This window comes from Mus caroli, chromosome 5, assembly GCF_900094665.2.
Source record: "Mus caroli chromosome 5, CAROLI_EIJ_v1.1, whole genome shotgun sequence".
Classification (NCBI taxonomy): domain Eukaryota; kingdom Metazoa; phylum Chordata; class Mammalia; order Rodentia; family Muridae; genus Mus; species Mus caroli.
Genome location: NC_034574.1, coordinates 38,121,068 through 38,134,184, shown reverse-complemented (window position 1 = coordinate 38,134,184; position 13,117 = coordinate 38,121,068). Strand labels below are relative to the sequence as shown.

The 13,117-nt window shown below is 43.0% G+C and overlaps 1 protein-coding gene across 3 annotated transcripts in view; it reads right to left on the bottom strand.

The window, feature by feature from the left end:
- Positions 1–13,117, bottom strand: part of Cc2d2a (coiled-coil and C2 domain containing 2A) — a 78,254-nt gene that overhangs the window by 7,988 nt on the left and 57,149 nt on the right. For all 3 annotated transcript variants that reach the window (XM_029476990.1, XM_029476992.1, XM_029476991.1), the window contains 7 exons: positions 12,100–12,205; positions 10,609–10,718; positions 9,365–9,461; positions 8,758–8,856; positions 6,856–7,032; positions 3,142–3,345; positions 805–894 (listed from right to left, as the gene is read on the bottom strand). In XM_029476990.1, coding sequence (XP_029332850.1) covers positions 805–894; positions 3,142–3,345; positions 6,856–7,032; positions 8,758–8,856; positions 9,365–9,461; positions 10,609–10,718; positions 12,100–12,205 — 883 coding nt within the window. The remainder of the gene's footprint in view (positions 1–804; positions 895–3,141; positions 3,346–6,855; positions 7,033–8,757; positions 8,857–9,364; positions 9,462–10,608; positions 10,719–12,099; positions 12,206–13,117) is intronic.

The window sequence follows — 13,117 nt, the reverse complement described above, 5'->3', positions numbered from 1 at the left end:
AGCTACCCCGGTGCTGGTCTGGCCGGAAGAGTCGTCTTTATTTTCATGTATCCTCTGGAGACAGAGAGATCCCTCCTGGCTCTAAAATCTGTATGTCTAAAAATATCTAGACTTACATTGCCAAAATGGGAGCAAAAAAGTTAAAGTATGGCTACATTTTTCAATTTAGGACATTTCATAAAAAAATGATGTATGTGTTAGATTTTATAGAGACATAAGACAACCTGAAATCCACAATCAGATTAAACACTTGTGGTGCTATAGGTTTGCTCTGCTGTATATCACCCATGGTCCATGAGTCAGTCCAACATATGTGGTAGTGAGTAAGAAATATACACTGAATATATTTGATATGGTATACCTTAGGAAGCCCACAAATTAAGAAATATATAATTTCTTACTGTAGCATGAGATTTAGACTGTTTCTAAACAAAGTGATATTATTAATGTTTTATTAGGACAGTTCAGAATTAAGATAGGTGAAATGTTAATTTAAGTCTCTGTAAATCTTCAAAATACTTTTGTGTGTGGGGGCGAGGGGTTACTGAGGATCAACCTAATATCCTTGCACCTGCTGCTAGGCAAGCATTTACTACTGAATTATATCCCAGTCCTATTTTCTTCAACTTCTGAAGTTTGACAGAGTTGAATCAGGAAGAAAACGATTTCAGAATTTAGCTCATCCTGCTAACAGATGGCCAAGTAAGTTTTATAATAACTCATGAATGATGCAGTTGAAGATTATGCAAGCCATTTAGCTAATGTGCAGTTAAGGCCGTGAAGCTGCAAGGGAGGAAGACTCACATCAGATGTGCTCCACAGGTCACAGACTCCAGCAAACGACACGCTGTCAGGCAAGAAAGGGATCAAGGACACATACCGAGCTACCAGTTCCTGCGCAAAGAAAATTAACTTTACAAATAACTACCAGGAAAACAGAAAGCTGCATCCCAACTTAATTTCTCAAAAGAAGTTTCATATATGTGTAAAGCATGAAATTGATGTTCACAGGTGCTTACTAATTACATTGATATCTTCATCTCCTCCTAAAGCCACACAGAAGGTTATTTGTATTATCTTACAAAGAGGCTGGCTCTGTCCCTTTGAAACATCCTTACCTCCCTCACTTCGGTTCTCATTTTTATCCTTGTTTGTTGGCACACAAGACTTTGTAACATTATCTTGTACTGTACTTAGTCCCGTTCTGAAAGCAGCCATTCCCCTACAGGACACTGCCTTGTTTTAGGAGGGGACAGAATATTGGAGTCAAGTCTGGTCATTGTAGTATAATTCACAGTTTATTCATCTCTAAGGGGGATAATTATGTTTATACTTCTGTGAATTTCATCTTAAGAGTTTAGATATTTGGGGTCCAATGAGATGGCCCAGCAGATAAGCACACTTGCTGTTTGAGCTTAATGGCCTGAGTTTGATTTTTGGAACCCATGTGTGGTAGTTTCAGTGAGAATGGTTCTCACAGGCTTATATATTTGAACACTTGGTCCCTGTATACAAAGGATTAGAGCCATGTTACTGGGTGCACGCTTTGAGATTTGAACAGTACCTGTGCCATTCCCAGTGCTCACGCTCCCCCCCTCCTCTTTCTCTCTCCCTCCCTTCCCTCCCTTCCCCCCCACCTCTGCTTTCTAGATATGGATCAGGATATGAGCTCTCAGCTATTCCTCCAGGCCTACACTCTACCATTGTGAACTCTAACCTTCTGAGCCCATAAACCCCCAAACTCTTTTATAAGTTGTCTTGGTATTAAGAATTGAGCTATTGTGTTACAGATCTGCCCATGTGTCCATGTTGGGGTTTTTTGGACAGATGTGGACAACTTTGAGACTTTGAACTAGATAAGTGCTTGAATTGTATGCAGAGCTTAATGGGCCATCCTACTAGGAGCTTGGAAGACAGTAATGCTGAACTGCCGAGACCCAATTCAAGAGGGTTCAGAAGAGAACAGTATTAGCAGCTGGGTTAGATATAGCATTTTGGGTGATATTCTGGAATTGCCTGTCTGCTGTATCTCCATGATTTGTTTGCTCTTTCCCTCATCCTCGAGCCTCATCAGTACTCAGGTCTAGTCATCATCAGTAATGAGACAACCTGAGGTCAAACACTATTTCAGGTTCTCACTCTAGTGCACTCTTGCTGTCTTCCTTTTGATTTCTTTTCTCTTAGTTCTGTCATAGCCATAACTTTAATAATACTTGAAATATTTTATCTATCCATTCTAAACAGTCTTTCCTGGGAGAAATTTATGCACATTTCCAATGCTAAGCAGAACACAAATCACTGTTGTGGCCTCTGACAATGGAGCCCCGTGGCAGAGCAATGCCTGAGGCCTGGAATCAACCAGCAATTCACAAGTTCCTATTTGGTTTTCTATAGAAACTAATTATAGATAGTGAGGCCTGTCTGTCTGTCCGTAGGCATATGTATCTGTCTATCTATCTATCTATCTATCTATCTATCTATCTATCTATCTATCTATCTATCTATCACACCATATTAAAAACTTAGAAATAGTTGCTCCCTTTACTATCCGTAGTCTCAGAATAGTTATGGGTTATAGTATTCATGTAAAATTGGCTTAACATATATATGGCTCATAGTCCACATAGTGGTGAATCTTATGGTGGGTATGGAATTTTGAAGCCAGTGAATTTATCACATCTGTTTAGTGTATTCTTGTGAGTTCACATTAGGATGGGCTATATATTGAAAATATATATTGCTCAAATAACTGCTGTTATTTTGAATTCAATGATGGATATAGCATTAAGTAGAATACTGAGTAGTTATTTTGGTATAGCCTAACACACAACGAAGTTATGTTTATGTAGGATGTTAAAAGTTTCATATGTTAATTTTTCAGTACCTAATATATAAAACCAAGGGTATATAGTGAGCACTCAATTATCTATGGAAAGAACAAACCAAGGTTTATCATCATCTCTGGCATTTTCAGATTTCCAAATAAAAGAAGTCCTCATTGCAGTAAAACAGTTTGAATCCTTCCTTTGATCCCTAATGATGCCTGTGTACTTAGTTTGTTACGTGTTCTGAGATGCCTGGCAGTACATTGAAATTTCAAATCATTTTTTCAACAGCACTGATTGGCTATGGCAGACTCACCGCAGTGGCCTGCGGGTTGTTGGGGTAGACGTGAAGTAGCTCCTGCGGAGGGTTTAAAGGCTTGAGATAACGCGTAATAAAAACCGTTTTTCCAGTCATGTCAGTCACTGTGGTGAGGCACTGACGCTGGGGGAATTTTAAGGCACATTCAGCTTGAAATTTCTCTGTTGCTTGAAGTAATTTCTCATCTTCCTGGGTATCAAACTTCAAAAAGAAATATATGGGATGTATGTGATTACAGGAGACAAGACAAAACATTCAGATTTCATAGACACTATGAACTGAATTTGTATCATTAACTGATTCTTTATACAGTCATTTTCCCTGGTATATCTGCAGCTCTATTTAATCGATAATTTAAGAATGACAATAATCCTTAAATACTAATTTACATTCAGTAAGACCAAAAGAGAGTAGTGAATTGGCAAGCCTTATGAAAACTATTAGATTAATAAATAAACAAACAAAACCTATGCGTGTTAAAGGCTGAAGTACTAATCTGATGGCTGAGCACAAGCAGCAGAGTTTTCTGTGAACTTGATTTAGTCTTCTAAAGGGGAAGAGCATTCAGAATCCCATGTCAAATGTGAACTGGTACAGATTCCTGGGGTAGAGCTGTCAAGTCAGAAATTGTGATTTTAGAAAAATGGAAAATTATGCAACGATGAAGGGATGAAAAATTGAATTTATGCTTTTCCTTTAAATCGATTTATTAAATTTGTCATCTCCTCATTTATGTAGTCATTCAAAAACTATTTCCCAAGATTCTAAACGATTCCAGACACTCTGGACTAAGGAGTATGAACATGTCAAGGCACTTCTAGTCTAGAGAAGAGCAAAGAGAATCAAGCAAACATCCGAAGAGTTTGAGCAGATTCTACAGGGTACCATGGGGAGACCTGGGAGGATGCAGGGGAAGCATCTACAGGGACTGTCCCCAGCAAGAGGTCCTGAGCCAGTGCAACTGTTGACCTCTCAGGCTGACAAAAGTGTGGCAGAGAATGTCTCAGCTTCTTGGAGTCAGGTGCTCTGTTAGGCATCATGAAGGGAGGACTTGTATCTGACCTTTTCCTTCCCGTACCCGGTGCTTACGGTGCACATGCTGGCACCGAGTCACTATCAAGTTATTACTATGCATTTAGGACACCAGCACCTAAGGAGAGGTGTGCTGTTTGTGATGTGAGAAGTGTCATGGAAAGGCCAAATATTACATTGAATTGTTTATTCTGAAGCTACTGTGGATGGAACTAACAAACTCAGGTTTTTTCAGAGTGCAATGTAGAAGAGTCTTAACTGGTTCAGTTCCTTGACCTGTCAGTTGATGAAACATTTGCAGAAAACAGAATGTGTTTGTCTTGCCGTCGAATAGTCAGTCGTGACGACCTTCAACTGGCTAAAAATACCTGCTAGCTCTGCACTGCTTCTCTGAGAAACAGTTATGGAAAATGAAGCTAAGCTCCCCACTTGCAGGAGACATTCAGACTCAGTCAATGACGTCACTTGCAGACAAAGGGAGATAGTAAGTGGGCCAAAAAAAAGGCATCTGACTTTCTCTGTACCAGGGATTGTCCCCAGTTCCTTGCACATGCTACACACATGGCTGGATGTTCTTTGTGGCATCACAGGCATCTACAGTTCATTGCCAAGGGATCACACACATTGGGACCCAGCACCTGTCCCCTGGAGGCAGTAAACAAAAGCAGCTAGTAAAAGCGTTTAACTGATGACTGATGGATTATAAAACAAGATGCTCAGTACCTTCTTAAGCATGTCACTCATCTACCATGGGCAATAAAAAGGAAATGACAGAAACACAGTATTAGCAACAGCTTTAAAGGCTTTTCACCAAAACAATGTAAAGTTCGGGCTGTTAGAGTAAGTACTTTATGGTTGCTACTGACTTACAAAGCTTTTGCTCTAGTAAATACTTTAATAAAAAACCATTTGGATTTGGATGAAGGTGGGGAGATGTTTCTAATCTTCCAACTTAAAAAGTTGCTGTTAGTGAAAAACCATTTCTAGGCTGTGGTCCCATGTATTTCAGGGTGAGAGCCTCTTTTTTGTTAACAGCCTATGGGGACATCGTAGGTGGGGCTTTCTACCCCCTCCATCTGTAGGCTATCACATCCTGCCCGTCACGTGAGAGGACAATGGAAAATGCTGCATACAGCCACAGCGCAAAGAAATGTCACCAAAGGCAGCAACAGGCTGCCAGGCTAAGTTTGAAGTCAGAATTCTGCCCTTGGTCTGAGAGCATTTGTGTGTGTGCACATGCTTGCTGCTTTTTTTTTCCTGAGCTCTCACCTGGAGACAGACATTCAGAATATTTCACTTTCTGAAAAATAATCTGACACAATTCTATTGTGTTTTCTTGGGGATCTCAGCTTTAGCCATGAAGCTGAGGATGTGAGATGAGCTTTGCAGCATGCTTGGGTTTTCATTAAGCTTTCCTGAATAGGCCTTGCTAAGGGGCCGTCGTCCTACTATTCCTCTCTGTGAACCAGACTGTAGCACTGGAAAAACAAAACTAGCAGACGTGGGCTCAGTTTCCTATCTCTTCTTCAGACTTAATGACAACTGGAAACCAAGGGTTACAACACAATAACCTGAAAGTTAGGTTCATGCATGATGCAAGCATGGTAGACTTTGCTATTGCTTTGATGTAGATTCTCGCTTATGTAGGCCAGGCTAGTCTCGAACTCACAGAGCTCTACATGCATCCTCTCCTAGCCTCTTCCCCTGGGATTAAAAGCGTTCACTGCCATCCCTGTTACACAATAGACGTTCCATCTCCTTTCCTAGGCCATCCTTCCTCTAGTGCCTAAGGAACGCCCATTACATCCCGGATACCCAGTAAGATGTGTGAATGTGTAAAAATGGGAAGGTAAATGTTTAACTTCTGCCCTGTACTGCTTCTGTGGCTCTAGATAAATCTAGCCTTTCCCCCAGCTTGAAGTTGGAGACCCAGTGCCCAGGAAAGAGTAAAGTCTCCAAACATGATGCTGCCTGAAGTTTCTACAAGCTTTCTGGAGCTATTTAAGATGCATACATTGTTTTCATTCGGTAACTTGTGAGCTATGAAGGTCATCTAACTTTATGACTGTGTGAACTGATTGAATGCATAGGACAGCTGGGGACCTGAGGTCAGCAATGGAAACTTTTCCTTAGCATCCATGCCAGTAAATGTCAGATAGCAATCTGATTTTCTAATTGTCATACTTCGTTTTATTTGCATGGAAAACATTGTTCTCAAAGCAGAACATGTTTACATTTGTCTTGCTTTCCTACAAGTTTGGGTTGCTGATCACCTTAACTGCTAGATGGTGAAGACAAATGCACACGTGTCTGTCCCATCGTCACCTTAGGTCCTAGCCGAAAGCATAACGATTGGAGATCACAGTAGGAGAACTTGTGTTGATGCACTTCAGTCAAAGTTTATAAAAAGCCTAGCAAGCATCCCTTAGGCTTCAGCATCCCCCTCTTAGGCTTCAGCATCCCCCCTTAGGCTTCAGCATCCCCCCCTTAGGCTTCAGCATCCCCCCTTAGGCTTCAGCATTCCCCTCTTAGGCTTCAGCATCCCCCTCTTAGGCTTCAGCATCCCCCTCTTAGGCTTCAGCATCCCCCCCTTAGGCTTCAGCATCCCCCTCTTAGGCTTCAGCATCCCCCTCTTAGGCTTCAGCATCCCCTGTGGCTTTCCAGACTGTACTCCAGTACCTTTTCTCTCATCGGCTCCCCAGGAACCAGCTGAGGCTCAATGGTAATAAACAGGGTGATGTAGGAGCCTTCACTCAAGCTTCGGGCAGAATCAAAGGCTCGCTCCATAATAATGTTCCGCTCCTTACTATAGCCCAGGAGAACTGGAGGAATGTCTATTTTAAATGTGCCATCAATCTGTGAAGAAAACATGACTTGGTAAGCACTGTGGTAATTTTTTTTTTTTTTTTTGTAACAGAAGTTCAAAGGGAATGGTCATTTGTCATAATCTAATGCATCAGATAAACATTAAGCTCTGTCCAGGTTAGAATCCCTAAATTCTCAACAGAAAGGGCTCTATACTTTCTTGACTGCTTTTCTTTGTTTGTTACAAAGCGCAATGGATATGAAAGATTCCTGGATTCCAAGGGCTTCAGAGGCCTCATTTCTACAAAGAAAATAACAGGACCTAATTTGTCAGGCTGTTGTGGGCAAGGACTGAGCTATGAGATGAAAGGCATAGGAACAGTATCTGGTGTGTGTGGCATGCTCCCTAGCGAGCAGCCTTCCCTCTTCTGATTTCCCAGCTTTCCCTCTCTGCCTTCCAGAATTTTAACCACGTTTCCAGGCTTAGGACTAATGTCATCTTAGAATTACTTTGCTAACTCTCTATCCTTATATATAGCTTGTTTCTTTCACTGATGTTTTAGCATCTCCTATCTGACTTTAGTAGTGTGTATTTGCCATAGTCTAGATGATTGCTCTGCAAAAAGGACGTTTGCTTTAGCTCTTCTGTGTCATCTCTCTGTGCCTTATAGCTGTGTTTATAAATGTAGCAGGCACATAACAAGTCTGCCTCCAGAGGTTGTGAGTGCAGGGTGAGATACTGCCCCCACGTGCAAAGGAGGCACACACATTAGGGCACTCAGCGGAAGGATTTCTAAATAACCTCCAGACCCGAGATTCAACAGTGCCAACCATTAACAGGCAGCTTCACTTGTAAGATGCTATGATCTTTACTTACTTCTTTTAAAATCTATTAGAAGAGGGACTACAATTCTCCCAGCAAGCACATCACTACACATCCTGCATAGCTGTAGACTGTCCCATTGGCTAAGATGGCTTATGCTGAACCTCGGAGAATAGAGGTTGGTTTGGGTCTCCTGCTGAAGACCCTGCCGTTCAGGTAGCATCTGCTCTGTGTAGTTATCACAGCAGCACATAATTTCCTATTGCCGTGGATTTAATGTTGAGATACCAAGAAATTACAGAATCTTCAGCTGCCTCAGTAGACTTAAAAAGGCATGTAAGAATTGCCATCCTTGGGCTGGTGAGATGGCTCAGTGGTTAAGAGCCCTGACTGCTCATCCTGAGGTCGTGAGTTCAAATCCCATGGTGGCTCACAACCATCCATAATGATATCTAGATAGATAGATAGATAGATAGATAGATAGATAGATAGATAGATAAGAATAGCCAACCTCATGGAATCACTAGGCTGAACCTTTATGTCTACAAAGGGTGTCATTGTCAAGCATGCCTGTTAATGTGTGTTAATGAGTACACACTTTCAGAAATATTGATAGGATGCCCATGCCAGGGCTGTCAACCACCCTGACTGTTTTCTGCATCCATCCACTTCACTTCTGTGACAGTTTTTCACTGTGTCCCACATTCTTCACTTCTGTGTGGATATTTTAAAGATTCTGAGACTCAGGTCATCACATCTTAGCTGATATAAGGCATAGGAACGGGTGCTGGATATATATACCATGCAGTAGTGATAGAAGCCAGTGGTTTGATGTGGTAATCTTCATTTGTCCAAGTTCTGTACACATACATTTTCACAGCTTTAAGAGTTTAATAGGAAGCATAGATAGAGGTGTTGCCTACTGGCATGTAATTCTGACTTTAGTTACTTACCCTTGCCTGGAAATAGATGGTGCTAAATGGGATTTTCACACATCCTAACCAGTGTCTCTCAATACGGGTATGGATCCCACTTCCTCTTTCACGATCATCCTGAAGGAAGCATGAGAAGTACTAATTATTTAAGAACTTCAGACATTTATGGATCTGTGTGCATGTGAACAGGTATGGATGGATGCTCTTGACTGTGCTGTGCGTATGGACATCAGAACTCAATGCCAATATGTTTCCCTACTTGTTTCCTATGGTCTCCCATTGAATGGGAGATTGCTGTTTCAACTAGACTAGTTGGAGTCTAGGCAAGCCCTAGGATTCCTCTACCGCCAAGCAGGGGTACACCATCCCACTCAGCTTTTACATGTGTGCTAGGATTCCAAACTTAGGCTTGGCAGTGGGCACTTTACCTACTGAGTCTTTCTCCCAGCCCCCCAGGTAATTAATTCAGTAGGGAAGTGGCAGGATTTCCTCTAACCCTGGAAGATGACATCCTCCTCTGCAAGCACAGTCACAATCCTTTTCCCACGTGCTTGGGACTTACAGTGGTAGGGGATCTGAATATGCCGGCAGAGTTCAAACGACTCCCTTACAGCTGGAAACTCACCTCTAGGATATCATACAGCACTTCATCAAAAATATTAATGTATACGTCATCCTTCACTGACTGTAAGCTGGCTGTGCTGTAGTCCCCATTGGGGGCCCTGTGACAAAACATGAAGAGAGACCATGGAGACAGGCAGAACAAATGCTTAAAAAATGCCGACTCAGAGCACACACAGTCCTTTCATCCCAAGGAGCTCTCACACCACGGCATAAAACACATATTTTAAGTATACACTCCAATGGGACTGGCTCTGAGCTTTGGGCTCTGCAGATCCAAATCCTATACTGGCTTGTACTGGTAAATACTGTATCCCCCATACTCCGTGGTAAGTCTTACAAGGAACTTACCTGCCAGGGCCTGAGGTAGCTCTGTGGAAGACTACAAGGTCTCCAGCCAACACCAGAGTTAGGAACTTTCTAAAGCTGCTCTGACCAGAAGGAGCACCTGCTGTCATGGACTTCCTGCTAGCCCGGGACTGGAGGAATGGCAGCCGCTACTTCTCATTTTCCCACATGGAAGTCAAGCAGTCCAAGGGTGAGAGAATTCTTTCCTGGACTGTAGGACGGAGGACCCAGCAGTGCCTGTGTAACATGTCCCTCTACAGCAGGGCTAGAGTCGGGGGGTGGGGTACCCCAGAGATGGAAACTCATCAGCTGATCTTCCTTTGCTTGTTTTGTGTATGATAGTGGTGACCTTGCCCTCTTTTGATTTCATTACTTCTGAATTCGACCCTAATATGTCTTTCATTCCAAAGATCTCCATAGGGACCTAGAATACACATAACACCCACCACTAAAGACTTTAAGCTGTCTTTAACGGTTTTAATTTCTTCTTCATGAAAGGTTAGGTTTAATTTAGGGCATTTTGGGCACTAAACTAGGAAAAACAAAACAAAACAACAAAAAAAGCCCTTAGCCTGTTAGAAGTCAGAGACAGGAGGAAAGTAGATTGTTCTGAAAGGGATTCGTTCGTTCGTTCATTCGTTCGTTCGTTCATCTTTTGGGAGATAGCATCTTATTGTGTGACTCTGGCCTGGAACTTACTACATAGACCAGGATGCTCTTGTAATCACAGAGATATACCTGCTTCTGCCTCTCCAATGCTGGGGTTAAAGGCATGTGACAACTTCACCCAGCTGACCCAGCTGTGGGCACAGAGTGGCTGCCTCGGCTCCATTTTCCCCACTGTGATACTTTGTCCCAGTTCAGCTGCTCTGGCTCCTTGCAGAGGGGAGTTCCACTTACCTGAACGGAAGTTCAAGTTCTTCGTTCCAGCTGGGATTTGGTCCTTCAGCTGTGGTTGTGTGGCAAATTGTTCTTTGAAAAGAGACCTCCACAAAAGGCCGGACTAAGACCTGAATGTCAAAAGCAAACCCATGTCTGTATTGATTAGTCAGTTTGTTCTTGGTAGGAGAAGCTATATTTATCAAATATGTGACCATTTTCTATCTCAGGCAAAGTGGAACATGCTTATTAGGTAGTATTTTTCAGAAGAGAGTGAAACAGGAAGTCTGTTCAGGAGTTTTTAGGTATTTTTTTTTATTATTTTTAATACTGAAATGCAGGGAAGGGAGGTTTTTTCAATGTGGTCACACTGGGAAGAAGAAAATAGACCCAGTGACCACCTCTCAGGTCTTTGGGATCTTGAGGGGGAGGGGAGGGTTTAAACAGAAAATAAGATATATGTACAGCTAAATAGAACTGGCCCAGGCTGGCTGAGTCCCAGATCTCTTCCACAAGGCTGGCTGAAAGAGTTCTACATCTTTTCCAGGAGACAAGTTTTTCCTGTAATGTCCCCAGGGCTTCAGCCATTTCATTCAGACCAAGCTGGCCTCAAAACTCATTATGAAGCTGAAGATGACCTTGAAGTTTGTGTTTCAATATATAAACATCTCCCCCTTAAAGTAACATTACTTTAATCTCCTCCACCTGATAAAACAAGCATTTGCCGAAAACCATGCCTCCCTACATTCCTGGAATTTGATCCCCTCTCCTGCGTTTCCTTTGTGATTCTTCCAAAACTAGCCAATTGTGAAAGACTCGGAATGGCGGAAAAGACAGAGTCACCACCTGTGTTAGTATAAAATCCTGATGGATTTCTTGCCTCTATATTCCCTAGCCTCTTTTGGGTTCTGGTGCACCCATTTTTCAATAGGAATATCGCCTTGCTGGGCTGTTTTCAGTGTGTGTGTGTGTTTTGTTTTCGTTTCCTACACCAAGATTATTCTTTGTTCCAAACATTTCGAGACAGGATTTTATCATGTAACATTGACTGCCCTTGAACTCCTTTTGTAGACCAGGCTGGCCTTGAAACAAGATCCATCTCTGAAGTGCTAGGACTTTAAAGGCATGTGCAACAATGCCTGGTACCCAGCAGAGGCTAGAAGAGGGCATCTCATCCCTGGAACTGTGGTTACAGGTTGTTCTGAGTTGCCAGGAGGAGGAGGAGGAGGATAGAAACTGGGACCTCTGTAGGAACAGCCACATGTACTTAACTGCTGTCTCTCTAGCTCCTGACCTAGAACTTCTAATCCTTTTGTTTCTACCTCCCAAGTGCCAAGATTATACACAGTGCTACCACCCTCAGTTTACTCAATTCCAAGGATCTAATGCAGGACCTTGAGGATGCTAGACAAGCGCTACACCAACTGAGCGATATCCAAGGCCCTTATAAAGGCAATTCTTAAAGACATACAGAGCAGAAGTCAAAGCAGAAACCCAGCCTTGTTCTCTCACCTGGCCGAGGGGGTAGTCAGCGTTGTGTAGTGGGCTGTGTGTGCTGGGGGAAGCAGTTTGCTTTTCACTGAAAGTTCTTGAAGATCTCGATGGCTGCTGGAACTTGCTAGGAGGGAAACCAGATGAAAGGAGGAGATGAGAAAGGACATTTGTCTACTGAGCTAGTTTGTTTAAAGATGTGTGGTGCCGGTAGCCGTCAGAGTGCCCACTGTCTTTAAGCTTCTTGACATCTGAGTATGTGCTGGCCCATCTGGGGTGCCTCATAATTACCAAGCCCTTCCCCAGCTTCCCTTCCCAGGCCTTCATGCCTCTCTGAGAGTGGACGAAAGGCTATCTTTCCCTCTCCTCCACTTTCAAAGGCGCCTGAGTCGTGAACCCCAGTCCCTCTTGGCAGCAGAATCCTGACTCCATCTCATTCTGATTCCCTTCCACCGTATCAATAGATGCTCTGTAACAGGACAAAGAGTTAGTAAAGGAAAAGGGCAGGAGCTGAAGAGGCACTGGTAGGTAAGGGGACATGGTACACACACAAATACTACATACATATGGGAGTCTGAGTCTGGATCTCAGCTCCCGTATAAAACAGTAGGTGTGACTGTGCATGCACTGGCAACTCTGACACTATGGGAGGTGGAGACAGTAGGACAGATGGGGGCTAGTTGGCCACCCAACCTAGTTTGCACTTTAGTGGGCAACCCTATCTCAGAGGAATAAGCTAGACAGTGATAGAGCAGGATACGGGACATCCTCCGCTGGCCCTTGAACACAAGCATAAAAGTGCATGCGGCCATATGAGCATGTGGATGCACACCACACATTCATACATATGCACAAGACAGAAAAAGAAAAACAGGACAAAATAATGGGGCAAGAGGACAGGGAGATGGAGAAAGAAAGCACCCAGAGGCTCTGAAAGAAGATGCTGCAAGCTACCTTGGCTCTCTGGAATCTGATAGTGCTGGATGACCTGGGCCAGGCCATGTACACCATCTTTGTTTGTTTTCCACCTGGTAAAACA